The sequence below is a fragment of the Hypanus sabinus genome, chromosome 26 (genome assembly GCF_030144855.1).
Source record: "Hypanus sabinus isolate sHypSab1 chromosome 26, sHypSab1.hap1, whole genome shotgun sequence".
NCBI classification, from domain to species: domain Eukaryota; kingdom Metazoa; phylum Chordata; class Chondrichthyes; order Myliobatiformes; family Dasyatidae; genus Hypanus; species Hypanus sabinus.
The window spans coordinates 45355222-45379611 of NC_082731.1; the positions used below are offsets into that span (position 1 = coordinate 45355222).

General features: G+C 44.6%; 3 protein-coding genes across 8 annotated transcripts in view; 1 reads left to right on the plus strand and 2 right to left on the minus strand.

The window, feature by feature from the left end:
- eml2 (EMAP like 2) overlaps positions 1 to 15928 on the plus strand; it is a 154682-nt gene extending 138754 nt beyond the window's left edge. For all 3 annotated transcript variants that reach the window (XM_059950995.1, XM_059950996.1, XM_059950998.1), the window contains 5 exons: positions 328 to 425; positions 1345 to 1432; positions 3710 to 3802; positions 4491 to 4621; positions 13279 to 15928. In XM_059950995.1, coding sequence (XP_059806978.1) covers positions 328 to 425; positions 1345 to 1432; positions 3710 to 3802; positions 4491 to 4621; positions 13279 to 13404 — 536 coding nt within the window. In that variant the 3' untranslated portion in view covers positions 13405 to 15928. The remainder of the gene's footprint in view (positions 1 to 327; positions 426 to 1344; positions 1433 to 3709; positions 3803 to 4490; positions 4622 to 13278) is intronic.
- Positions 8823 to 13272, minus strand: LOC132381520 (uncharacterized). The gene is made up of 2 exons (XM_059950999.1): positions 11959 to 13272; positions 8823 to 8936 (listed from the first exon to the last, which is right to left on the minus strand). The coding sequence occupies exons 1-2, from the start codon at positions 12908 to 12910 to the stop codon at positions 8869 to 8871; spliced, it is 1020 nt and encodes a 339-aa protein (XP_059806982.1). The 5' UTR covers positions 12911 to 13272; the 3' UTR covers positions 8823 to 8868.
- Positions 11962 to 24390, minus strand: part of zgc:154093 (uncharacterized protein LOC777623 homolog) — an 86053-nt gene continuing 73624 nt past the window's right edge. For 3 of the 4 annotated variants that reach the window (XR_009508060.1, XR_009508061.1, XR_009508062.1), the window contains exon 3: positions 11962 to 12089. The gene's annotated coding sequence lies outside the window, so the exon portion shown is untranslated. Of the gene's footprint in view, positions 12090 to 13519; positions 24157 to 24390 lie in introns of those variants that run through there. The other variant, XR_009508063.1, reaches the window with a different exon arrangement.

The window sequence follows — 24390 nt, forward strand, 5'->3', positions numbered from 1 at the left end:
ACAGGGAGAACCCGCCATTTCCACACAAATTCTACACCCTTTCCTGCTTTTTAGATGATTTTTACTCATTATATGAAGATTTGTGATGTATTTTAATCTTAATCATTGTATGAGGATTTCTGCTTTGAGCAGTGTCAGTAACTGGGAGTTGTATAAAACCTTCACTGAAGGTGTTCCTTCACTTTGGGTAAGGGATTGGACGGAGTGTAATTGGATTGTATTTGTGAGGTCCAGTTTGTGAAAAGGCCGTTACATTTGTAATCGATCGATGTTCAACACTTACTCAGACCACAAAGATCCTAATTGACTTTCCATTCTTCCCAAAAGATGGTAATTTCCTGGCCATCGGGTCACATGACAACTACGTTTACATTTACAGCGTGGCCGAGAATGGGAGGAAGTACAGTCGAGTGGGTAGATGTTCAGTAAGTAAAAACCTCTCTTTGTAGGTATCTCGAGCCTGAACGTAGGACGGCTTTTTGAATTGGTCTTTGTGACTCAGTACTGGAAGTGCCTTTTTATAATCTTAAAATATTAAATGAAAATATGACTATAATCTTCAAATCGTGTGCTCAATAGATTAGTTGTATTTGTCACATGTACATCAAAACATGCATAGAATGCGTCATCTGCATCGTCAAATCAGCGAGGATTTTGCTGAGCAGCCCACAAGTGTCGCCATAGTTCCGGTGCCGACATAACGTGCCCAGCGCACGCTAACCCTAACCATACATCTTTGGAAACCGGAGCACCCACAGGAAACTTACACGGTCACTGGGAGAACATACAAACTCCTTACAGACAATCGGTGATCACTGGTCCACTACACTACTGTGCTGTTCTCATGTCATTAGGTTCTACAGTGTTTGTCTATTTATTTATTCATTCGTTTATTTAGCGATACATCGCCGAGTAGACCCTTCCAGACCTTTAAGCAATGCCACCCAGCACCCCCAACAACCCTGATGTAACCCTAACCTAATCACAGGACAATTTACAATGACCAATTAACCTAACCTCTATCCATCCCCCTTATCTTCCCCCCCATCACCAACCCCTACATCTCCCCCTTTATCTTCCTCCTCTATATTTCCCTCTCTATATTCCCATTCCATCTTTCTCCTCTATCTCCCGTCTCAATCTCCACCCTCTTCATCTCCCCCCTTTATCTTCCCCTTCTATCTCCCCCCTAGCCTTCCTTCCACCCTATCCGCATATGTCCATGACAACAATAACCTTGAACCTAAGCTTAGATAGGAAGGTAAAAGCGAAATCTGGTGTTTGAACAGTCAAGTTGGTAAAGTTCAAGCTTAAAATATAACAAAGGTTTTCTTCTTGCTTTAGGGGCATTCGAGTTTTATAACTCACCTGGACTGGTCCGCGGACAGCCGCTATATAGTCACTAACTCTGGAGACTATGAAATCCTTTACTGTGAGTGTTTTAGTTTAGGCCTCTTCCTCCCAACATTGTTTACCTTTTTTATTAGAAGTTATGTTGACTTAAACGAAATGCTGGATAAACTCAGGCAGCATCTATGGAGCTGATGTTCCGGGCCGAGATGGGAAAAACGAAACATCGATAGCTGCCGCCTGACCTGCTGAATTCTTCCAGCATTTTGTGGGTGTTGCTCTGGATATCCAGCTTCTACAGAATCTCTTGCGTTTATGATTTGCTTAAAGGTTTGATTGCAAAATCTTCTGCGTGTTTATGCAAAGAACAAGCTACTAACCGAATTGATATGAGGCTGAAGGTCGACCAGGGATGTTTGTCTTTCCAGCTCCTGCATGACATGCAAGCTGGTGTCCGTGTCACTGGCTCCCCCTCTCCACACATCTGATGAACCCCGAGGAACGGCAGAGGAATTATACAGTCCGGCATCAGCAGCGTCGCAGGAGTTGCCAGTCAGCGTCGAACTCAACGTAGGGCTCCCTCAGAGACTCCAGCTCCGAATTTTTCCCTCGGGGTTTACTCCCAAAGCTTCCCCATGAGTGGGTATAGCCCCAAGGCAGCAGAGGTTTGAGATCGGCTGTTCAAAGGTTCCTTTAATATCAGTGAACCTGAAATTCTCACACTTCACAGACACCCGTAAAATGAACGATAGAACACCAAAGCCCCAGAGTCCCCTCCCCAACCATTTTGCACAAAATCAAAGTTTCCTTTCTCCTAGGTGAGCTGCCAACCACGGCCGACGGGCCCTATCTGCCGGACACGAATGGCTTTAAGGCTCCAGTAACCCGCCTTTGCCCTTTCTCCTGTCAGTAGAAATGGTTCTGCTGGGCTTAGCAGCTAAGCCACACGTGAAGGCCAGGAGCTGGGCTTGGCTGTCAGAGGCTATTTGAGACGCACACCACTGGGAGCATTTAATAGGTTGTGGGAGTTCATCCCCATCACCACCCCCAGCTAAAAGATTTGAAACTGCACTAAATGGCACCAGGGTAGTGTAGTAGTGTGCATAATGCTAAAACAGTTCAGGGTGTTGGAGTTCGGAGATCAATTCTGTAAGGAGTTTGCACGCTCTCCCCGCGACTGTGTGGGTTTCCTCCAGGTGCTCTGGTTTCCTCCCACAGTACTGGTTGGAAGGTTAATTATCCCGTGATTAGGCTGGGGGTTCAGTTGTTGGGCTGCTGGGCATGAGGCTCGTTGGGCTGGAAGGGTCCGTCAATAAGTCACTTTCCTTGGGCCACGGGAACAGATCAGCCTCACTCAGTGGGTAACCCTGACTCTGGGTTTGCTATACTGTGTGTTTGAGCCCTGTGGACCAAGGACTCCCAATCTTTTTAATGCTATGGACTCCTACCATGAAACCAAGGGGTCCGTGGACCCCTGCCTGGGAACCCCTGTTCTAGGGGGACACATACTGGGGAAATGCTGCCCTCTTAAAGGAGTATCGTTAAGTAATCCCGCCTAAACTGAAGGTACGTCTGTACCTTTGATCACAGGATTGTTAGACGGGGTTAAATTGGATTCATTTGTCGTCATGGCAACAGGTCGAACCACAAATATAAACCATAAAACCAAAAGATTGGGGGCAGGATTTTTTTTATGAGATCTGGTGTTGCTCTTCGTTAGGCCCTTCGAGCCGTTCCACCCAGCGATCCCCTGATTTAACCCGAGCCTAATCATGGGATAATTTATAATGACCAATTAACAACCGGTACTGTGGGAGGAAACCGGAGCACCCGGAGGAAGCACTCACGGTCACGGGGAGAACGTACAAACTCCTTACAGGCCGTAGCAGGAAAGTGTTGTGCTGATCACCATGCTTCCATGCCATTCGGCCCATCGAGACTCTGCCACTCCATCATGGCTGATGTATTATCCCACGGAACCACATTCTCTTGTCTTCCCCCTTTGTCTCTGAGGGAAGAAACAGAATTGTCAATGTTTAGGGCCGAGGCTGCACTTGAGTATTGATTGGAGGAAGAGAACAACGAGGGGTAACTCAAGTCAGAGAGGAGTGGTGGACCGAGGGGGGAGGTGAATGATGACAGGCAGATGGAGCTGGGGGGGTTAGGCGGGGAAATGGGTAGAGTTGGGAGGCAGGCAGATTGAGGATGGGTGAAAGATTCCAGCATTTAAAGTTCCCTCATGTCTCTGTTTGCTGTCATGTCTCTTGAGCAAAGTTCCTGTCCGTACCTGGCACACAGACCATATTCGTTCCCTGCTGCACTCATCTGGAGTAAATGAAACCTTCACTTCTTTCAACAGGGACTCCGAACTGCAAACAGGTGCCAATTGCGGACGCGGTGCGGGATTTGGAGTGGGCCTCCTCCACCTGCGTGCTCTCGTTCCAGGTGTTTGGTGAGTGGAGAATCTGGAGCTCTGCCCAGAGTGTGGGTGGGGAAGGAACTGTTAATTTTGACTTTTTTCACTGTGCTGTTGGAAAAAGGCTGGAAGTTGTGTCCAGAGGGCAAATGTTTATCAATGTTTCTTATTCTTCTGCAATGGGCAGGTGTATCCATGTTGATGTGGTCGTTTTGTAAAGTGATTACGATAAGTTCATAGAACACTCTACTCTGTGTGTGTGTGTGTGTGTGTGTCTGTCAGTCTGTGTTTCTCTGTTGGTCTATCTCTCTCATTCTCTCTGTCTCTTCCCCCCTCCTCTTTTTCTTCTCACCCACTCTCGCTCTCTTTCTTCCTCTCTCATATCCTCACTCTCCCCCCTCTACACCCCCTTGCCCCCTCTCCCTCTCTCCCCCTTCCCCTTTCCCCCTCTCCCCCTCCCCCTCTCTCCTCCCCCTCCTCCCTCTCCCCCTCCCCCCCCCCCCGATGCCTGTACTATGCATTACTTCAAGGCTGCATTACTTGTTATTTAGGACTGAGACTGACAACTTTGTGTTAACGGTATGAGGTCCAAGTATGGTGTCATTTTGTTCTTGCGGATGAACTAAATAACGGGATAAGTGTGGATTTCAAAGGGCAATCTGTCTTTATCATCCTAGATCCTGCATCACATTTTCCTCTGTTGTTCTTCTTCCCCTCGCCCTAGGCATCTGGCCCGAGGGAGCGGACGGGACAGATATAAACGCTGTCTGCAGATCCACCGATAACAAACTCCTTGCTACGGCTGATGATTTTGGAAAAGTGAACTTATTTTCCTTTCCCTGCTCACAGCCTCGGGTAGGTGCACAATAAAATCTGGGATTAAAGTAAATTGTAGTATCGAAGTACAGTCACCATATACAACCCTGAGATTCATTTTCTTGTGGGCATTCTCAATAAATCTATAGAATTGTAACTACAGCAAATCAACAAAAGACCACCCAACTTGGGCGTTCCGCCAGAGTGCAGAAGACAACAAACTGTGCAAATACAAAAAGAAGAAATATTAATAATAAATAAATAAGCAACAAATATTAAGAACATGAGATGAAGAGTCCTTGAAAGTGAGTCCATTGGTTGCGTGAACCAGTGTTGGGGTGAGTGAAATTGAGTGTAGTTATCCCCTCTGGTTGAGGCGTAACAACTGTTCCTGAACCTGGTGGTGTGGGTCCTGAGTACCTTCCTCCTGATGGCGGCAGTGAGGAGAGAGCATGTCCAGGGTGGTGGGGGTCCCTGATGATGCTTTCCTGCGACAGCATTTTATACAGATGTACTCAAAGATGGACCGGCTGTACAGTGAAGTGTCTTGCTATTCGGAAGCTTCTGGTTCATGCTGTGGAATTAATTCCGTGAGATTAAATGCAGCCTATGTCTTTATGTATAAACACACACACACACTCTCTCTCATTCACACACACACACACGCTCTCTCACACACGCACACACACTCTCTCTCTCTTTCACACACACTCTCTCACACACACATACACACTCTCTCTCTCTTTCACACACACACACACTCTCTCTCTCTTTCACACACACACACACACACACACTCTCTCTCTCTTTCACACACACTCTCTCATTCACACACACACACTCTCTCACACACACACTCATTCACACACACACAGTCTCTCTCTCTCACACACACACTTTCTCTCTTTCACATACACACAGTCACACACACACTCTCACACTCACACACACTCATCCACAGACAGACACACACTCTCTCACACACACACTCATTCACACACACACAGTCTCTCTCTCTCTCACACACACACTTTCTCTCTTTCACATACACACAGTCACACACACACTCTCACACTCACACACACTCATACACAGACAGACACACACTCTCTCACACACACACCCCACGCCCCCCCCCCCCCCCCCGGGTGTAGCATGACATTCAAGCTGAAATTGGTACTGCCCCCCAGTGGTCACTCAGCAGAAGGCCAGCTGTATTGTGTTGAACCGCAGACTGTTGAAACAATCATGGCCTCAGGGTCTTGCACTATATTTTTGTGTGACTGTATTTTACTGGTATCTTGTATGTGTATGACTGTTGGTACTGAGTTTTGTATATTGACTGCAGAGGAAGACTGTTTAGTTTGGCTGTATTCCTGTGTATTCATGTATGGTTGAATGACAATTAAACAAACTATGGACGACCGCAAAACAAACCCCATTCCTCCCTTTTCTTTCTCTCTCTCTCTCTCTCTCTCTTACACACATGCACACACACACACACACACACACACACACACACACACACACTCCTCCAACCCCAGTGCAGGCCTTCAGCTGGTCTTTGGGAATTATTCACATGACCAAGATCGACTGCTGGGATTTTGGCTAACTTGGAACTCCCTCCGAAAACCTTGGCATAAAACCATAAGATGAAGCAACAGAATTAGGCCATTCAGCCCATCGAGTCTGCTCTGCCATTCCATCATGGCTGATTTATTATCCCTCTCAACCCCATTTTAACTTTTAAAGTTTTATTTAGAGAATACAGTGCAGAATAGGTCCTTCCACCCCTTCAAGCATGCTTCCGGCAACCCACCGATTTTACCCTAACTTAATCTACTAACCTACTAACCTGTACGTCTCTAGACTGTGTTCTGCCTTCTCAGCGTAACCTTGGATACCCTTACTAATCAAGAACCTATCAATCTCTGCTTCAAATACACCCAATGACTTGGCCTCCACAGCCGTCAGTGGCAATGAATTCCACAGCTTCACCACCCTCTGGCTAGAGAAATTCCTCTTCACCTTAGCGGGCATTCAGCTTTCCTCTACTATGAAGCTGTGCTCTCTAGTCCTAGACTCCTCCACATCCACTCTATCTAGGCCTTTCAATATTCGATAGGTTTCAATGAGACCCCCTTCCATTCTTCCTAACTCCAACAAGTACAGGTCCGGGGACATCAAATGCTCCTCATACATTAACTCTTTCATTCCCAGAATCCTTCTCATGAACCTCCTCTGACTCTCCAAAGCCAACAAGCCTTTTCTTCATTAAGGGCCCCAAAACTGCCCAGTACACTCCAAAGTGACGTCTGACCAGTGCTTTATCAAGTCTCAGCATTACGTCCCTGCTTTTATACTCTAGCCCTTCAGAAATGAATGCAAACATTGCATTTGCCTTCCTCACCACCGACCTTAACTGAATCCTGCACAAGGACTCCCAAGTCCCTATGTACAGTACCTCTGATTTTTGAGTTTTCTCTCCGTTTGGAGTTGCTTCCTCAACTCTACCTGCCCCTCCACCTATCTTTGTAACGTCAGCAAACCTGGCCACAAAGCCATCAATTCTAACTTTGACATAACCTGCCACTTCCTACCACACTCTCCGTTTATTAAGTCCTCCTGCTTATGAATAATTATTTTGTAACTTGTCCTAACCTGGTTTTTGACTGTTATTACTTGTGTATTAAAGTAGACAAGTGTAAGGTATTGCAGTTTAGGACCAAACCAGGGTAGGTCTCACACAGAGAATGGTAGGGCACTGAGGAATGTGGTGGATCGGGGAATACAGGTCTATAGTTCATTGAGAGTGGCATCACAGGTAGATAGGGTCGTAAAGAAACCTTTTGGCACATTGGCCTTCATAGATCAATGTACTGAGTACAGGAGATGGGATGTTATGTTGACAACGGTGGGGCCTGATCTGGAGAATTGTGCAGTTCTGTCCACCTACCTATAAGAAAGATATCAATAAGATTGAAAGGGAAATTTTACGAGGATTTTGCCAGGACTTGAGGACCTGAGTGATAGGGAAAGGCTGAATAGGTTAGAACATAGGAGAATGGGGGAGATTTGATAGAGGTAAATTATGAAGGCTGTAGATAGGGTAAATGTGTGCAGGCCTGTTTCTATTGAGTTTGGGTGAGTTCATGGGGTAAGGGTGAAAGGTGAAAAGTTTAAGGGGAACATGAGGGGAAACTCAAAGGATTGTGTGAGTGTGGAACGAGCTGCTAGTGCAAGTGGTGCCACATGCAATATCAATTTCAACAGTTAAGAGAAGTTTGGATAGGTACATGGATGGTAGGGGTATGGAGACCTATGGTCCAGGTGCAGGTCGGTAGGAGTCAGCAGATTAATAGTTTGGTATGGACTAGATGGTCTGAAGGGTCTGTTTCTGGCACTGTAGTGTTCTATGACTCTGTGATTCTATTTAGAATCTGTAGTAGCTCTAGTACTTGTGCTAATATAGAGAATGAGTTGTTTTGATTTCACTCGGTTGAAGTCCTTCACAAAGTTCTTGTTATCTGAGGGTTGGGCACTCAGACTGCCTGTGGACAACAGTAAAGACAGCTGTAGTGTCAGCGCTCTCCTCTGTACTCAATGCATCCCACCAAAATTAACTAAATATGCCCTGTAATGTTCCAAAGGCATCAACATGAGTTAATAATCACACTAACACATTTAGTTCAAAGTAAATTTATTATCAAAGTACATATGTCAGCATATGAGATTCATTTTCTTGTGGGTATACTCAGCATATCCAAGAAGCACACTAGAATCAATGAAAGACCACAACAGGATGGACAAACAACCAGTGTGCAAAAGACAGCAAACTGTGCAAATACAAAAAAAAATTATAAATGAACTATAAATATCAAGAACATGAGGTGAAGCTGTAGGTTGTGGGAACGGTTCAGTGATGGGGTGTGTGAAGTTATCCTCTCTGGTTCAGGATCCTGATGGTTGAGGGGTAATAACTGATCCTGAACCTGGTGGTGTGGGACCTCAGACTCCTGTAACTTCTTTCTGATGGCAGCATGTCCTGCATGGTGGGGCTCCGTGATGATGGATGCTACCTTCCTGCGACAGCTCACCGTGTAGATGTGCTCAATGATGTGGAGGGCTTTACCCGTGATGTACTGTGCCAAATCCACTATTCTTTATAGGGTTTTCCGTTCAAGAGCATGACTGTTTCCATTCCTGACTGCGATGCAGCCAGTCAATATACCTTTTCCCACACATCTATAGAAGTTTGCCAAAGTTTCAGATGTCATGCCAAATCTTCACAAACTTCTAATGAAGTAGAGATGCTGCACAATGGCATTTATGTGCTGGACCCAAGACAGATTCTCTGAAATGATAACACCAAGAAATTTAAAGTTTTAATATCTGAAAGATACTTCCATTGAAAGTTAAGCAGAACTGCAAATGATTTCCAAATACGGGTACAATTCTTACAAACTAAAAGTTAAGTTGCAGTCTAAAGAGTTGCCCATTGAAGAAACCAAAGGTTGAGGAATGAATTCTCATTCTCCTTTCTGTCATTCTGCTTGTCATTCCTCACAAAATCCAAACAGTGATACATTTTCTACTCATCAGCATTGTCTGAATGTAATATTTGTCAGGTAACTTTCTCAGGCCAGGTGAATGCAATGTTTAATTAGATTAAATCCGATCCCATTGTTCCTCTTGTTAAACTTGGTCTCTTTGTTTACCTTTTTTACAACAAGCAGCTGAGCAAAGAATGTTAGAATCAGAATCAGGTTTAATATCACTGGCACTTGTGGTGAAATTTATTGGCTTTGGTGCAGCAGTACAACGCAATGCATAATAATAGAGAAAAATGTGAACTACAGTAAGTATATATTGAAAAAGTTAAATAAGCAATGGGTCCATTCAGAAAACTGAAGGCGGAGGGGAAGAAACTGTTGCTGAATCATTGAGTGTGTGTCTTTATGCTTCTGTACCTCCTTCCTGATGGTAGCAATGAGAAGAGGGCATGTCCTGGGTGGTGGGGGTCCTTAATGATGGATGTCACCTTTTTGAGGCGTCATGTTTTGGCTGCTGGGGAGGCTGGTGCCCGTGATAGAGCTGACTGAGTTTACAACTCTCTACAGCTTACTTTGATCCTGTGCAGTAGCACCCCCTCCACCCCCCAACCATAGTGATGCAGTCCATTTGAATGCTCTCCATGGTACATACATAGAAATTTGCGAATGTCTTTGATGACATAACAGAATCTCCTCAAACTCCTAATGAAATATAGCTGCTGTTGTGCCTTCTTTGTGGCTGTTGGTTACGTAAGATCATAAGACCATTAAATATAGGAGCAGAATTAAGCCATTTGGCCCATTGAGTCGGTTCTGCCATTTCATCATGGCTGATCCATTTTCCCTCTCAGCCCCAATCTCCTGCCTTCTCACCTTATCCCTTCATCCCCTGACTAATCAAGAATCTATCAGCCTCTGCCCTAAACATACTTAGTCTTGGCCTCCACAGCTGCCTGTGGCAAAGAATTCCACAGATTCGCCACTCTCTGGCTAAAGAAATTCCTCCTCATCTCCATTCTAAATGGATACCCCTCTATTCTGAGACTGTGTCCTCTGGTCTTAGACTCTCCCACCACAGGAAACATCCAGTCCACATCCACTCTATCAAAGCCTTTCACCATCTGATAGATTTCAATGAGGTTACCCCTCATTTTTCTGAATTCTAGTGAATACAGGCCCAGAGCCATCAAACGTTCTTCATACAACATGCCATTCAGTCCTGGAATCATTTTTGTGAAACTTCTCTGAGTTTCAACACATCCTTTCTAAGATAAGGGGCCCAAACCTGCTCACAATAGTGAGGCCTCACCAGTGCTTTATAAAGTTGCTGACTACGGCCTATTTTATCATGTGCCTTCAAGTACCCTGAAACCACATCCTTAGCAATCGACTCCCACATCTTCCCAACCACTGAGGTCAGACTAACTGGCCTATAGTTTCCTTTCTTCTGCCTCCCTCCCTTCTTAAAGAGTGGAGTAACATTTGGAATTTTCCAAACTTGTAGAACCATTACAGAATTTAGTGATTCTTGAAAGATCATTACTAATGCCTCTGCAATCTCTTCAGCCACCACTTTCAGAACCCTGGGGTGTACACCATCTGGTCCGGGTCACTTATCTACATTCAGACCTTTCAGTTTCCCAAGAACCTTCTCTCTAGTTATGGTAACTTCACATACTTCATGCCCCCAACACCTGGAATATCCACCATATTGCTGGTGTCTTCCACAGTAAAGACTGATACAAAATACTTATTCAATTCATCCACCATTATTAGCTCTCCAACATCGTTTTCCAGTGGTCCGATATCCACTCTCGCCTCTTTTAAACTTTATGTATCTGAAGAAACTTTTGTTATCCCCTGTAATATTATTGGCTAGCTTACTTTCTTATTCCATCTTTACCTTCTTAAGGACTTTTTCAGTTGCCTTCTCTAACTTCCCACTAACTTTTGCTCTATTGCATGCCTTCTCTTTGGCATTTATGTCGGCTTTGACTTCTCTTGTTTGTCACAGTTGTGTCATCTTTCCTTTAGAATACTTCTTCCTCTTTGGGATGTATATATCCTGTGCCTTCCATATTGCTTTCAGAAATTCCAGCCATTACTGCTCTGCCATCATCCCTACCAGTGTTCTTTCCAATCAGTTCTGGCCAACTCCTCTCTCATGCCTCTGTAATTCCCTTTACTCCACTGTAATACTGATAATCTGACTTTAGCTTCTTCTCAAATTTTTGGAAAGACACTACTGTATGAGAAAGCCAAGATTGGCAATAAGCCCTTTGGGCTCTCCATCACACTATTAGAGTAGAACAGGGCAGGCAGCTATTTGATAGAAATTGTCTCAAAACTTTTGCTGTATTCATACAATGACCGATTCCACAAAGTGTACATATATATGGGTATATTTATTAGTAACAATTCCCTATCAATTTTGTCCAAGCATGAAAAACAATCATAGAAAATAATCAGGATGATAGAAAAATGGAGGGCTATGGAGAAGGGAAGGGCAAGGGTTCCCAAGCATGGGTCACGGACCCTCGGTTAATGGTTGAGACCCTCTAGGTTAGACTAGTGCACACAGAATATTAAACCTCAAACCGCAGTGTCCTTGAAGCCCTCTGGGAATGATCAGTTTAGTTCAATTCAGTTCAATTTAGCACTGAGTCGTTCAATGACTGCAGGCCACACAGCCAGCCTGCCCCGAACAAAATTGCACAAAGTAGCAAAAGTGTGAGTAACCAGAAACACATCCTGACGTGAACTAGAGTCCTCTACAAATGGGTCCAATCCGCAAACCTTGCCCAAGACCCAAGACTCCCTCACCTTCCTCTGGTAGCAGCAGGCGAGAGGGAGAGACATCGATCAAATGCAGGCAGATGACTCTGAATGCCTGCTTGCCTTCAGCTCTCATCCTTACTGATTTCCATCTTGCCCGACACTTTAATCGGCGAGATCTGCAAGAAATAAAACCGATCGTGGGTTCACGCTTCACCATTAGACCAGCTGCTCTGTTCTCAACCATGCTGAATCCCCTCGAAGACAGCAAAAGCGCCAGATCGCTCATTTGCCCCAAAAGCACTTCATCAAAATGTAAATTACAGGCTCCAGTTGCACTCAGGTTAGTAGTAGAAGTATATTGAAATGAAGAAGCAGTAGGAGTTATGTGAACTGTCTGCAGGATGTCACCATGAGTCGCGTTGGTCTCTGGCGCCATCTTATAGAACATAGAATAATGCAGCACATTACAGGCCCTTTGGCCCACAATGTTGTGCCGACCCTCAAACCCTGTCTCACATATAAACCCCCCCACCTTAAATTCCTCCATATACCTGTCTAGTAGTCTCTTAAACTTCACTAGTGTGTCTGCCTCCACCACTGACTCAGGCAGTGCATTCCACGCACCAACCACTCTCTGAGTGAAAAACCTTCCTCTAATATCCCCCTTGAACTTCCCTCCCCTTACCTGAAAGCCATGTCCTCTTGTACTGAGCAGTGGTGCCCTGGGGAAGAGGCGCTGGCTGTCCACTCTGTCTATTCCTCTTAATATCTTGTACACCTCTGTCATGTCTCCTCTCATCCTCCTCCTCTCCAAAGAGTAAAGCCCTATCTCCCTTAATCTCTGATCATAATCCATACTCTCTAAACCAGACAGCATCCTGGTAAATCTCCTCTGTACCCTTTCCAATGCTTCCACATCCTTCCTATACTGAGGCGACCAGAACTGGACACAGTACTCCAAGTGTGGCCTAACTAGAGTTTTATAGAGCTGCATCATTACATCGCGTCTCTTAAACTCTATCCCCCGATTTATGAAAGCTAACACCCCATAAGCTTTCTTAACTACCCTATCTACCTGTGAGGCAACTTTCAGGGATCTGTGGACACGTATCCCCAGATCCCTCGGCTCCTCCACACTACCAAGTATCCTTATCAGAACCTTTTTTCATATATAAGGTAGGCAAACCCAGATCGTTTAGCAGAATTGGAGAGAGAGTGTAAAGTTGTACAAATGCAAGCACGTTAGTAATCTGCGTTATAGCGAAGGTGCATTAAGTGCAACCAGAGCACAGGAGTGCAATAATGCGAAGAGAGAGATGATCTGCATGAGCGAGCTCTAAACTACGCCTCTCCTTTCCGTTGCAGGCACCAAGTCACAAGTACGGTGGGCACAGCAGTCACGTGACCAACGTTGCCTTTCTCCATGACAACACCCGTCTGATCTCCATCGGTGGGAAGGACACCAGTGTCATTCAGTGGAGCGTTGTCTAGGTTACAGCACTTTATCCGGAGACGCATTCCAGCTGTATGGGTTGGGAGATGCCAGGGCACTATCAAAATAGCTCCTCTCCTGGGTGCCCCATCAAGCTACTGTTATGCTAAACTGTTTCTTTTTTTTATTGGGAAGATGTGGGGCTCCCGTTCCCTCGCATTTATTGTCCACACCTGCACTGAGCTCTTCCAGACGCTTCGCTTTTGGAAGAGCATTTTTCTATCTAAACTTGACAAGCAATCCCAATGCTCCATCCGAAAGCCACCCCCGCCCGCCACCAAAGCTATGCTGTTTGCCTCTGCCTCTGCCGCAGTGTCCTTTTGCTGGAATTGTGCATGCTGCTGAAGTCCAGGATCTTATGGCATATGTGGGGAGCCAACTCCCATCATTAATCAGCAAGTTCATTTAAGGAGTTTGGAGAGCGTAGAGAATCAGAGAGGGTGAAAGAGTTGTATTGCTGCCCTATGCCCTCCTGACGTTCGTTCCAATAGACTAGCTGTCTTGAAGGGGATATTTTTAAAAAATCTCATTTTTAGCCCCATTGGATTTGTTTTTTTGTAGTCTCCAACCATTCCACTTTTGCTCCCCTCGATGTCCAGACCAGGTTTTCCCTTCTGCACCATTTTCACACAGGGAGAGCCAAATTGCTTGGTGACCATTTCTCTTCTCTGGCTTAGTAACTTCCAGCGAGAAAGCTGTGGTCATCGTGTTGGTCGACTGGCTGGAGATATTTGTTTTTGTGTGGTTCCTGGGAATCTTTCCAGATGGTCCCAGCAAGGAAGTTGAACCAGAACCATTATTTTCATTGGCTTAAGCTAAACTTTTCTAAAGTTAAAATCGTCAAGGTTTCCAACAGTACTTTGCACGATTTTGAAGCTAATTGGATGTTTCTACACAGTTCCCACAAAATGGCAGATCTAAAGCATCATGTTCGATTATCTTACATGGAGGTTTTAAGGGAGAGGTTTGGTTGTAAGTTAAGTCAAGATGTTTTAGGTGCGAATTATTTTGGGTTCTTGGTTTACAAACAATTTGAAAATTTATATTCTGTAAGATATTTGCAGGTAATCCTCCAAATGGGGATGGTGTGCCTCTCGTCCCTTCGGCTTGTAGAGGAGGTCCTGCCAGTGTTCCCTTTATGGTCTGTTTTTGTTTGCCAGCTCATTTTTTGTACGTTACGGTATACCTCAGGGCATTCCATTTAACTGAGGTTGTGACTTGGGTCCTTGAATCCTAGTACTTCAAGTTGCAAAATTGGACTTGATTAGACTGGTGCACTGTGGGCTAACATCATTCAGCACACAACTTACTGCCTGTTACGCTGCTGGTGTTTGGCGCAGCGATGAGAGTCCTCCAACCCTGGCGGTGTTCAGGGCTTCCTGCATCATGTCAGTAGCTTCCTCCCGGTTTTCACTACCGTCAGTCCCACAAGTCCCGGGCGGAGACTCAGGTGTAGAAGGATTCTTCTTTGCTGTTTCTGTAACAATTTTGTTTGACTAGTCAGCGTTGTTAGCCCTGAACCTGGAGGACTTACGGATCACTCTTAGTCTGACCTCTACCCTTTGACCTGTTTGGCATGGGTGACCCTACCAAGAGCCAAAGCATAAACCCTGACTCCAGCCAACATCGCTGTCCGGGTCATTGACGCACACAAGCCTCCAAACCATGACAAGGTTGTGGTCCTCTTGGGAGATTGACCACACAAAGTGAGAGATTATTGACAGAGGGATCTGTTACCCTTAGCTTTCTTGACTTGAATTGGAAACCATCTGATCAGTTTCCAGAGGCAATTCAAAATGAGCTCATTCGAATTGAAAGCAGATGGGCAGTTAACATGTCTATGCCCGTACCAGCCCTGTTCTGAAAGGAAACTTTCTTCATAGAAAATTCAGGTAGACATTTGGGGCCAGCAGGTTCAATGGAAAGTGTTAAACACCTGGTGGCAGAGGCAGACCACAGAAGAGGGGTGGGAGAGGGATATTTGTTAACTCCAGCTCTCAGCCAATCATAATCTTCCTGTAATTGACAAAATTTGGGTGTTCAACAAGTGTATGCAACTTCCAAAGTCCAAAAAAGTGTTAGAAAGCATCACAGTCACCTGACGTAATGACCAAAAGCAGGGAATGGCATTTTAATTTAATTTCCTAATTCTCAGAAGGTTGTGAGAAAGGGAAGATAAAATCTCCTGATCCTGCCTTCTAAAAGCAAAGTTTACAGTGTAGGAGGAGGAGACGTCTGTGCTGGGTATATATTACAAAACCATTTCTGATACCCTACTTTGTCCCCGGGCCCCGTCACTTTCTTCGTTTCAAGAAACCAATCAATTCAACCTTAAATGTAAGAGCATATCACTACTTCTGGCGAGCACCCCGTGTTGCAACAGCCCAATCACAAATCGTCCCAATCTTGATCCCAAGCTGAATTTTTAACATGAAGAGCTCCAAGAAGTTCTAGCACCCTTGTTATTTTTCTACATAACTATTGTTTTACGTAAAGCTAAGATTTAAGAAATATATTTCTTGATTAATGAACACAAAGAAGTTTACTTGATTCATTTAGATCTAGATGTGTGTATTTTCTCAGGTGGATGGTATGAAATTTATAAGATAATTATTTTGTCTAACATTAAGAATGAATATTAGTATGAAATGCCTTCATCGGCAACTTCAAAGAGTTTTGCACTTCAGCTAACAGGTAAAGAAGTTTAATACTCCACGTTCCTGGTATCACGGGGCACTGAAAACAAGAATACTGGCAGACCATTTATCCGTTCAAGCTTCTCTTGCAATCAGTCTGATGATCCCAACTCAGATATACCTTTCTCCCCAGTCTCCCTTGGTCTCCTTAACCCTAAGAGCTCCTTGAATTCCTCCTTGAATAAATTTAAGGATTGTTTTCAACTGCAGTAGAGAATTTCACAAGTTCTCCACTCTTGGGAGAAGAAATTTGTCCCCTCCCCTTGGTCTTAAAAGACTTATCACTTATCCTTAGTCCATGAGCCTTGCTCCTGGGCTCCCTGACCATTGGGAACATCTCCTCTCCATTAGACGCTGCCTGACCTGCTGAATTCCTCCAGCGTTTTGTTTGTGTTGCTCTGGATTTCCAGCATCGCAGAATCCCTTGCGATTGGGAACATCCCTACTGTATCTGACATGTCCGGTCCTGTTGGACTGTAGGTTTCCATCAGCTCTCTTCCCATTCATCTTGTGGCAAATGCAATCTCTCTTTAGATGTGATGTCTGATATCTCAAAGATTGGGTTGAATCAGTTAGTAGTTGGAATAAGAAGGGGGCCGATATATACCAGCACTGTCTGAGCAAACATCCTCCTTCCAAGTTGAATATGTATTCCACAGAACTCTGTTAACAACCAAACTGTTAGGTTAAAGCAAATCAAATGGACTTCACTCAGAGGATGGAGGGAGTGTGGAAAAAGCTTCATTGGAAGTGGTGGAGGTGGGTTCAATTTCAACATTTAAGAGAAGTTTGGATAAGTACTTGGATGGGAAGGGTATGGAGGGCTATGGTCCAGGTGCATGTTGATGGAACTGGGTAGAAAAAACAGTTCAGCGTGGACTAGATGGGCTGAAGGGCCTGTTTCTGTGCTGTAGTGCTCTATGACTCTATTACTCTTGCCAATCATAAACACAAGATATTCTGCAGATGCTGGAAATCCAGATTAGTATGCAATGTGCACAAAAGACTGGAAAAACTCAGCAAGTCAGGCAGAATCTACAGAGAGGAATAAAGATTTAACATTTCGGGACGCATCAAGATTAATCAATGTTCCGAAGAAGGGTCTCTGCCCGAAACAACAACTATATATTCCTCTCTATTGATGCTGCCTGATCTGCTGAGTTACTCCGGCATTTTGTGAGTGTAACTCTTGCCAGTGCAAGTCTTGTAATAGTTAAACACCTCAAGTGAATGCCTCCTCTTCTGTCCCTCTGTACACTGCCTCGCACTACCTCAAACCAAAATACAAGTTGAAAGTGCAGTCTGTGGGCCACCAATCTATTTTGGGACAATTTGACATTTGAAGTGCGTTCAATGTAAGCCTACTGGCTGGTGCAAGCAGACCGGGGAACCTCCCCTGAGCTAGGAGATGGTGGGTGGAGATAGTTTGCAGGGTAGAGGACCTGGAGATGTCTTGTAGTGGATTACACATCCAGTGGCGTATCCAAGTCTGGAGTAGAGGTTTCCAGAGGGAATTCCCAAATTTCCTGGACCTCAGGATGTTCCAAAATGCTTTGCAGATGCATGTTGTGTTACGGAGTCGCTCGATGTGGAAATCTGAGTCTATACTGATCATCAGTCATCTATGCAAATTCCACGTATCCCGTAACCACAATCTCAGCTCGAGGTACTACTAGGGGCATTAAACTACCAACCTGTGCTTCTGTAGGATGTGAGAGGAAGCCACAGTACTTGGGGGAAATCCCATCTGGTCACAGAGAAGGATGTAAAAAAAAACTCCACACATTGAAGCCAGGACACTGGAACTGTGAGGCGGCCCTTGGACTGCTACCCCACCCTCAATAGGCGACGCTGCAGGTAACACCCGTAGTACGTACCTCCGCCAACTCATCAGGATTCATTTTGTGACTGCTGGCTGAAGGGTAAGCAGCAGTGGTTAGCGCGAGGCTAATCCAGCTCCAGCGGCATGGGTTCAATTCCTGCCACTGCCTGTGAGGAGTTTGCATGTTCTCTCCCCCACCCCCCACCGGGTTTCCTCCAGGTGCTCACACACTCCAAAGCTGTACGGGGTAGAGTCATACGGCACAGAAACAGGCCCTTTGGCCCTTCTAATTCATGCTGAACTACTTAAACCGCCACGCCCACGACCTGCACCGAGACCATAGCCAGTCGCTATGTTAATTGGTCACATTGGTGTAACTAGGTACCATGGGCTCGTTGAGCCGGAAAGGCCTACAGCCGTACGTTATCTCTAAATAACACAAACAATTAAATCAGCTAGGGCAGCTCCCTTATGGCTAATGTTTACATGAAGCCTCTATTTAAGATCTCAAGTGCCTTAGGAGGGACTCCTGATGATCATTCGAATCTCAGCTTTTGGTAGGATTGGCCAGAGCCTGGTTTCTATTGGAGAAGGTGACTAGTGACCCATGTGTTTGGAAAGTGCATTTACCATGGAGTTATGATTTCACTAGAATATCTCCAGTCTTGCCAGGCACAGCCTTGCCTGTGTTCTGCAGTTCACTGAGAGAATTATTTCAGCTGCATTCTAGCCAAGTGTATAATTAGAATAGCTCAGGACTGGAACTAATGCAAAGCTTTCTGACGGGAGATCTGCTCGCTTGCTGGCGGTGGGTAAAGCCGCTGCCTCTTAGCGCCGGTGGTATTGCTCTTAATGCATGGGCGGGGGTAGAATCTGGAGGAATAGATGGGATTGTGGGGAAGAATTTTAAAAAGTTAGAATAGTACAGGATTAATGGGTGGCCGATGGTCTGCATGGACCTGACGGCCTGAGAGACCTGTTTCTGTGCTGCATCTCACTGATTTTACAAATGCCACCTCATAGAAATGTGGACACACTCCCAAGCAGGCGTGAATCCACAACAACAGAGTACCCTCACACGTCAGTGAAGCTTGGCCTCGTCTGGGGATTTGGGTGAAGATGATGCCACGTTTTCTCCAGTATCTTTGTGTGAGGCATGTAAGCCCAAGAGCTGTGTGTTGATAGGCTGGTTGACTGGGGGAGTGGAGTTCAACCAACTCTGATCCTGTAGGGTTCATCTCAATAGCCAAGGGTTGGGTCCAATGGGAACCCATAAAAGCCATTTGAAAGCTTGCATCAGAACATAATTAGGACCATCTGACTATCATTGAGCTATGATATTTATATATTAGCCTTGCTAAACCATCCCAAGGTCCTTTATAGGAACACGTGCATAGAAAATAACAGCACAGTACAGACCATTTGGCCTTTTAACATACTCTAAAATCAATCTAACCCATCCCTTCCACTTCCAAAATAAAATTTGATCAGGAGTTAATGGATTAAACTGAATCAATAAGGTTTGGGAGAGAGAGATTCAAGGAGGAAACTTCAGAACTCTGTGCCTGGTCAGCTGAAGGCATTAGAACCAATGATAGATTATCTACAATCTGGCCACCAATGAAGGCATTTAAAGATGAGAACTTTAAGATCTCAGTGTAAATAGGAGGCATCTAATTTCCTTGTGTTGACCTCATGATCATTCCTTTTTCGATTGATTGAACTAATAATGAATACCAAAACCAGAGTGGGTAAGAAGAATTCTGATTGGCTGATGTCATTAACCATGAAGCATCTAATTTTGTTTGTCTTAATTTGTCAAACACAGACCATGCAAACAAGGGCATTGTAATGTAATGTAATCTTGCCAGGTGAGACTCTGTGATCTGAAGTTATATTCTAGTGTACCGGTTTTGTAAGTTTGCAGGAAACTCATTGTGAGCTCCAATGTGTTGAAACCCAATGCACATCACTTCTTTCGATGGTGCCTGAATGCTGTATTGGTGTTTTGTTTAATGTGGCGTTATTAGTAACTAAGTGGGAATCTATTGCACATCGATGACCATTGCCGTTTGCTTTTCTGCTTCTTTCCTCTCATCGCAAATCCTCATCCCTGTCGAAAATGCTTGGTTGGGAATGAAAAGGGATAACAGGCCTGGAATGAGCAGTCATGGATGGGGAGGTATACCTGGAGATTTATTGAATGCTGTCTCCTTAGGGAAAGGGTGTGAGGTTAGCCAGTGCAATAAGCACAAAATCCAGGCGGAAGTATAACATCTGGCGAGACAAGAAAATCGGCCGTCGGTTCAGGGGAGGGTGGGAGAAAAGGCATTTCATTGCAGTGAACTTCAACAACCAAACCATTGGGTCAATCAACTTGGTGAATGATCTATTGTTTTAAAAAAAAAACTACACAGCGGACAGATCATAGGATATTTTGAGTTGTTTCCGAGTAATCGGTGTTTTTCAACAAGAAGAAGTCCTATGCAGTTCTTTTTCCTGACGAAGACCGGTTTTCTCTGGCCTGTTGTGTATGTAGTCAAAGGACAACAGCTGATCCTCCAGGGGTGCCTCTGAACCCTTCTTCTGCTAGGCTTGGAGGAACCCCAGGTGTGAAGAGAAGCTCCTCACTGAGGTGGTTGGAAGAGTGCCGAGCTCCTCAGTACGGGTAGCACATGGAGAAAAAGCTGAGAAAATTGTCTGCCTTTTGTGCGGGAGAGTGGCAAGTGGAAATAGCATCATAGATCTCTGGTTTCATAGCATCGTTTCTGATGGGGTAAAAATCAGACATTACTACAGTGACCACTTTACTAGGTACACCTGTACACTTTTAAAGCAAATATCTCATCAGCCAATCATTTGGCAGCAACTCGATGCATAAAAGCATGCAGACATGGTCAAGAGGTTCAAGTGGGTCAAAAAGGTGCCTATGAAGGTTCTCGGCCCGAAACGTCAACTATTCTTTTTCTGTCTTGCTGAGTTCCTTCAGCATGTGTGTATTACAAGAGATGCAGTTGTTGTTCAGACAGACATCAGAATGGGGAAGAAATGTGATCGAAGTGACTTGGACCGTGGAACGATTGCTGGTTCATGTACCTCCAAATCTGCTGACCACCTGCGATTTTCATGCAGTACATTCTCTAGAGTTTACAGAAAATGGTGCTAAAAGCAAAAAAAAACATCCAGTGAGTGTCAGTTTTGTGGATGAAGATGCCTTGTTAATGAGAGAGATCAGAGGAGAACGGCCAGACTGGTTCAAGCTGACAGGAACTCAAATAGCCACACTTAACAGCAGTGCTGTGTAGAAGAGATCTCAGAATGCACAGCGTATCAAACCGGGAAGTGATGGGCTACAGCAGCAGAAGACCACCCCAGGCTCCACCCCTGTACCCCGTAAAGAGGCCACTGAGGGTATCGTGTGCACTGTATCGCATAGAGTGCTGTAGACTCTGGGACGTTGGGGGGACGTGGCAGGTGGGAGCATCGGTGGCGACTTCTTACGAGTGGCAGCTGCAGCAATTACTCAAAGTAAATTTATTATCAAAGTGCATATATCAATATATATATATATATATAAGTGCATTTTCTTGCAGGCATACTCAATAAATCCAATATTCATAACAGAATCGATAACAGGCTGCACCATCTGGGCATTCAGCCAACGTGCTAAAGACAACAATCTGTGCAAAGGAAGAAATAATAATAAATAAATAAGCAATAAATATTGAGAACATGAGATGAAGAGTTCTTGAAAGTGCTTCCAGTAGATTGTGTGAACAGATCAGAGCTGGTGTGAGTGAAGTTATCCCCTTTGGTTCAAGAGCCTGATGGCTGAGGGGTAGTAACTAACCTGGTGGTGAGAGTCTTGAGGCTCCTGTACTTTCTTCCTGATGGCAGCAATGAGAGGAGAGCATGGCCTGGGTGGTGGGGTTCCTGATGGTGGGTGCTGCTTTCCTGTGACAAGGGCTTTACCCATGATGGATTAGGCCATATCCACAGCTTTTTGCAGGATTTTCCATTCAAGAGCATTGGTGTTTCCATACCAGACCGAGACGCTGCCGGTCAATATACTCTCTGCTACACATCTATAGAAGTTAGTCAAAGTTTTAGATGTCATGCTGGATGTTACAATTATGCCATCAAGCAGGGTAACTAACCTTTCTGATTGGCAGCCTGAGTCTACAGGAATTAAAAGTTATTCCTCAGGACATTATTAGTTGAAAAATGTAATGTCAGATGTGTTTATGAGGGTTTTTGCACTGATTAAAAAATATAGAAGTGGAGAGGGTGAACCAATTCTTTGACTGTTCAGTCAGCCAACAGAAAGTTAATTTCTAATGGGAATAAAAAATACTGCAGATGATGGAGATCTGAAATAAAAACAGGAAATGCGAAAATTGATCGCAGAAGTCAAAGGGTTAACATGTAAGGAGCATTTGATGGTTGTGGGGCTGTGCTCACTGGAGTTTAGCAGACTGGGTAGTGGGGTCTCATTGAAACTTATCGACTATTGAAAGACCAAGATAGAGTGGACATGGAGAAGAGGGTTCCTATGGTGGGTGAGTCCAGGACCAGAGGGCATAGCCTCAGAATAGGAGGATGTCCCTTCACAATGGAGATGAGGAGAAATTCATTTGGTCAGAGGGTGGTGAATCTGTGCAATTCATTGCCTCAGACGGCTGTGGGGACCAAGTCATTGGGTATACTTAAAGTGGAGGTTGAACAGTTCTTGATTAGTAAGGATGTCAAAGGTTATGGGAAGAAGGCAGGAGAATGAGGTTGAGAGGGGAAATAAATCAGCCGTGATGGAATGGCAGAGCAGACTGAGTGGGCCGAATGGCTTAATTCTGCTCCCATGTTTTATAGTGTAATAACACACAGATAAAAAGTTTTATTTCTACATGCACTGCTTTAATGTTCAATATATATGTCACCATATAAACCCTGAGATTCATTTTCTTGTTGGCATACTCAATAAATCTATAGAATAATAACCATAACAGAATTAATGAAAGATTGTCTAACTAGGGTGTCAACCAGCAGGCAGAAAACAACAAGCTGTGCAAATGAAAAAAGAAAGAATTAAATTGACTTTATTTCTTACGTCCTTCACATACATGAGGAGTAAAAATAATAATCATAAATAAATAAGCAATAAATATCGAAAACATGAGATGAAGAGTCCTTGAAAGTGAGTCCATTGGTTGCGGGAATATTTCAACGATGAGGCAAGTGAAGTTATCCCCTTTTGTTCAAGAGCTGACGGTTCAGGGGTAGCGACTGTTCCTGAACCTGGCGGTGAGTGTCCTGAGGCTCCTATGCTTTCTTCCCGACGGCAACAGTGAGAGGAGAGCATGATCTGGTGGGTGATGGCCCCTGATGTTGGATACTGCATGCTGCTTTCCTGCGACAAAACTTCACATAGATGTGCTCGGTGGTTGTTAGGACATTACCCGAGATAGAGTGGGTCGTATCCATTAAGTTTAGTAGGAATTTAATTAAATCTTTCCACTTCAGGGCTCCTCAACAGAACTGATTAAGTTCTGATCTGATAACTCTTCTGATAGGGTTCCTGGACATGAAGTGTTAACGGTTTCTCTTTCCACAGAGTCTGCCTGGCCACCATTTTATTTTTAATTACTGACGGCAGTGGGAGACAAGTGATCCAGCTCTCATCACAATTTGACTAGTGGCAGGCGATTGGCTGCCTGTCTGGAGTCAATCCACCTCCCTCATTAACTTACTCTGCTATTATTGTTGTTTTTCTGAACCGTCCTTCCCCTTTGTTAACCCTCTCACTTGGTGCACAGGTGACAGAGAAGTTTGTTTCTCTTTGGGCACTGCCCCTGGGTGAGGTAGTGATGTGGGTTACCTCACAAGACGAGGACCCAAAACTTAATGGAGACTTAAAAGTTGAACTCTGGAATTGAACTCTGAACTCTGATGCCCCGAGCTGTCATAGCATTGTGCCAACGGCTACGGCTTTACAGCTCCAGATCGGGGTTCAATTCCTGCCGTGGCCTGTGAGAAGTTTGTAAATTTTTCCCCCATGACTGTGCGAGTTTCCTCTGGGTGCTCTGGTTTCCTCCCATAGTCCAAAGATGTAAGGGTTAATATTAGCAAGCTGTGAACATGCGACGTTGCCACCCGATGGTGGTGACACTTGAAGACTGACCAGCACAAACCTCGCTGATTTGATTTGATGCAAAAAAATTATTTCACTGTATGTGTTCCTGTATGTGTGACAAAGTTCAAAAGTTGAAAGTACACTTATTATCAAAGTATGCATACCATACACAACCTTGAGATTTCCCTCCTTACAGAAACCCAATAGAACCCATTAAGAAAAGACCATCAAACACCAAGTGTGAAACGAAAAACAAATTGTGCAAACAATACAAAGGAAAGAAACAATATTCAGAAATAGAGTTCACTTAAATGAGTTCACGGCCATGAAGCCAGACAAC

Bases quoted from the DNA above. Each gene is read 5' to 3' on its own strand.
- LOC132381520 (XM_059950999.1), bottom strand. From the start codon at position 12,910: ATGATGCAGCTCTATAAAACTCTAGTTAGGCCACACTTGGAGTACTGT. The intron at 8,937-11,958 runs GTGAGGGAGTCT...TTATCATTTCAG, and splicing joins CCTGCTGCTACCAGAGGAAG to AGAATCTGTCTTGGGTCCAG.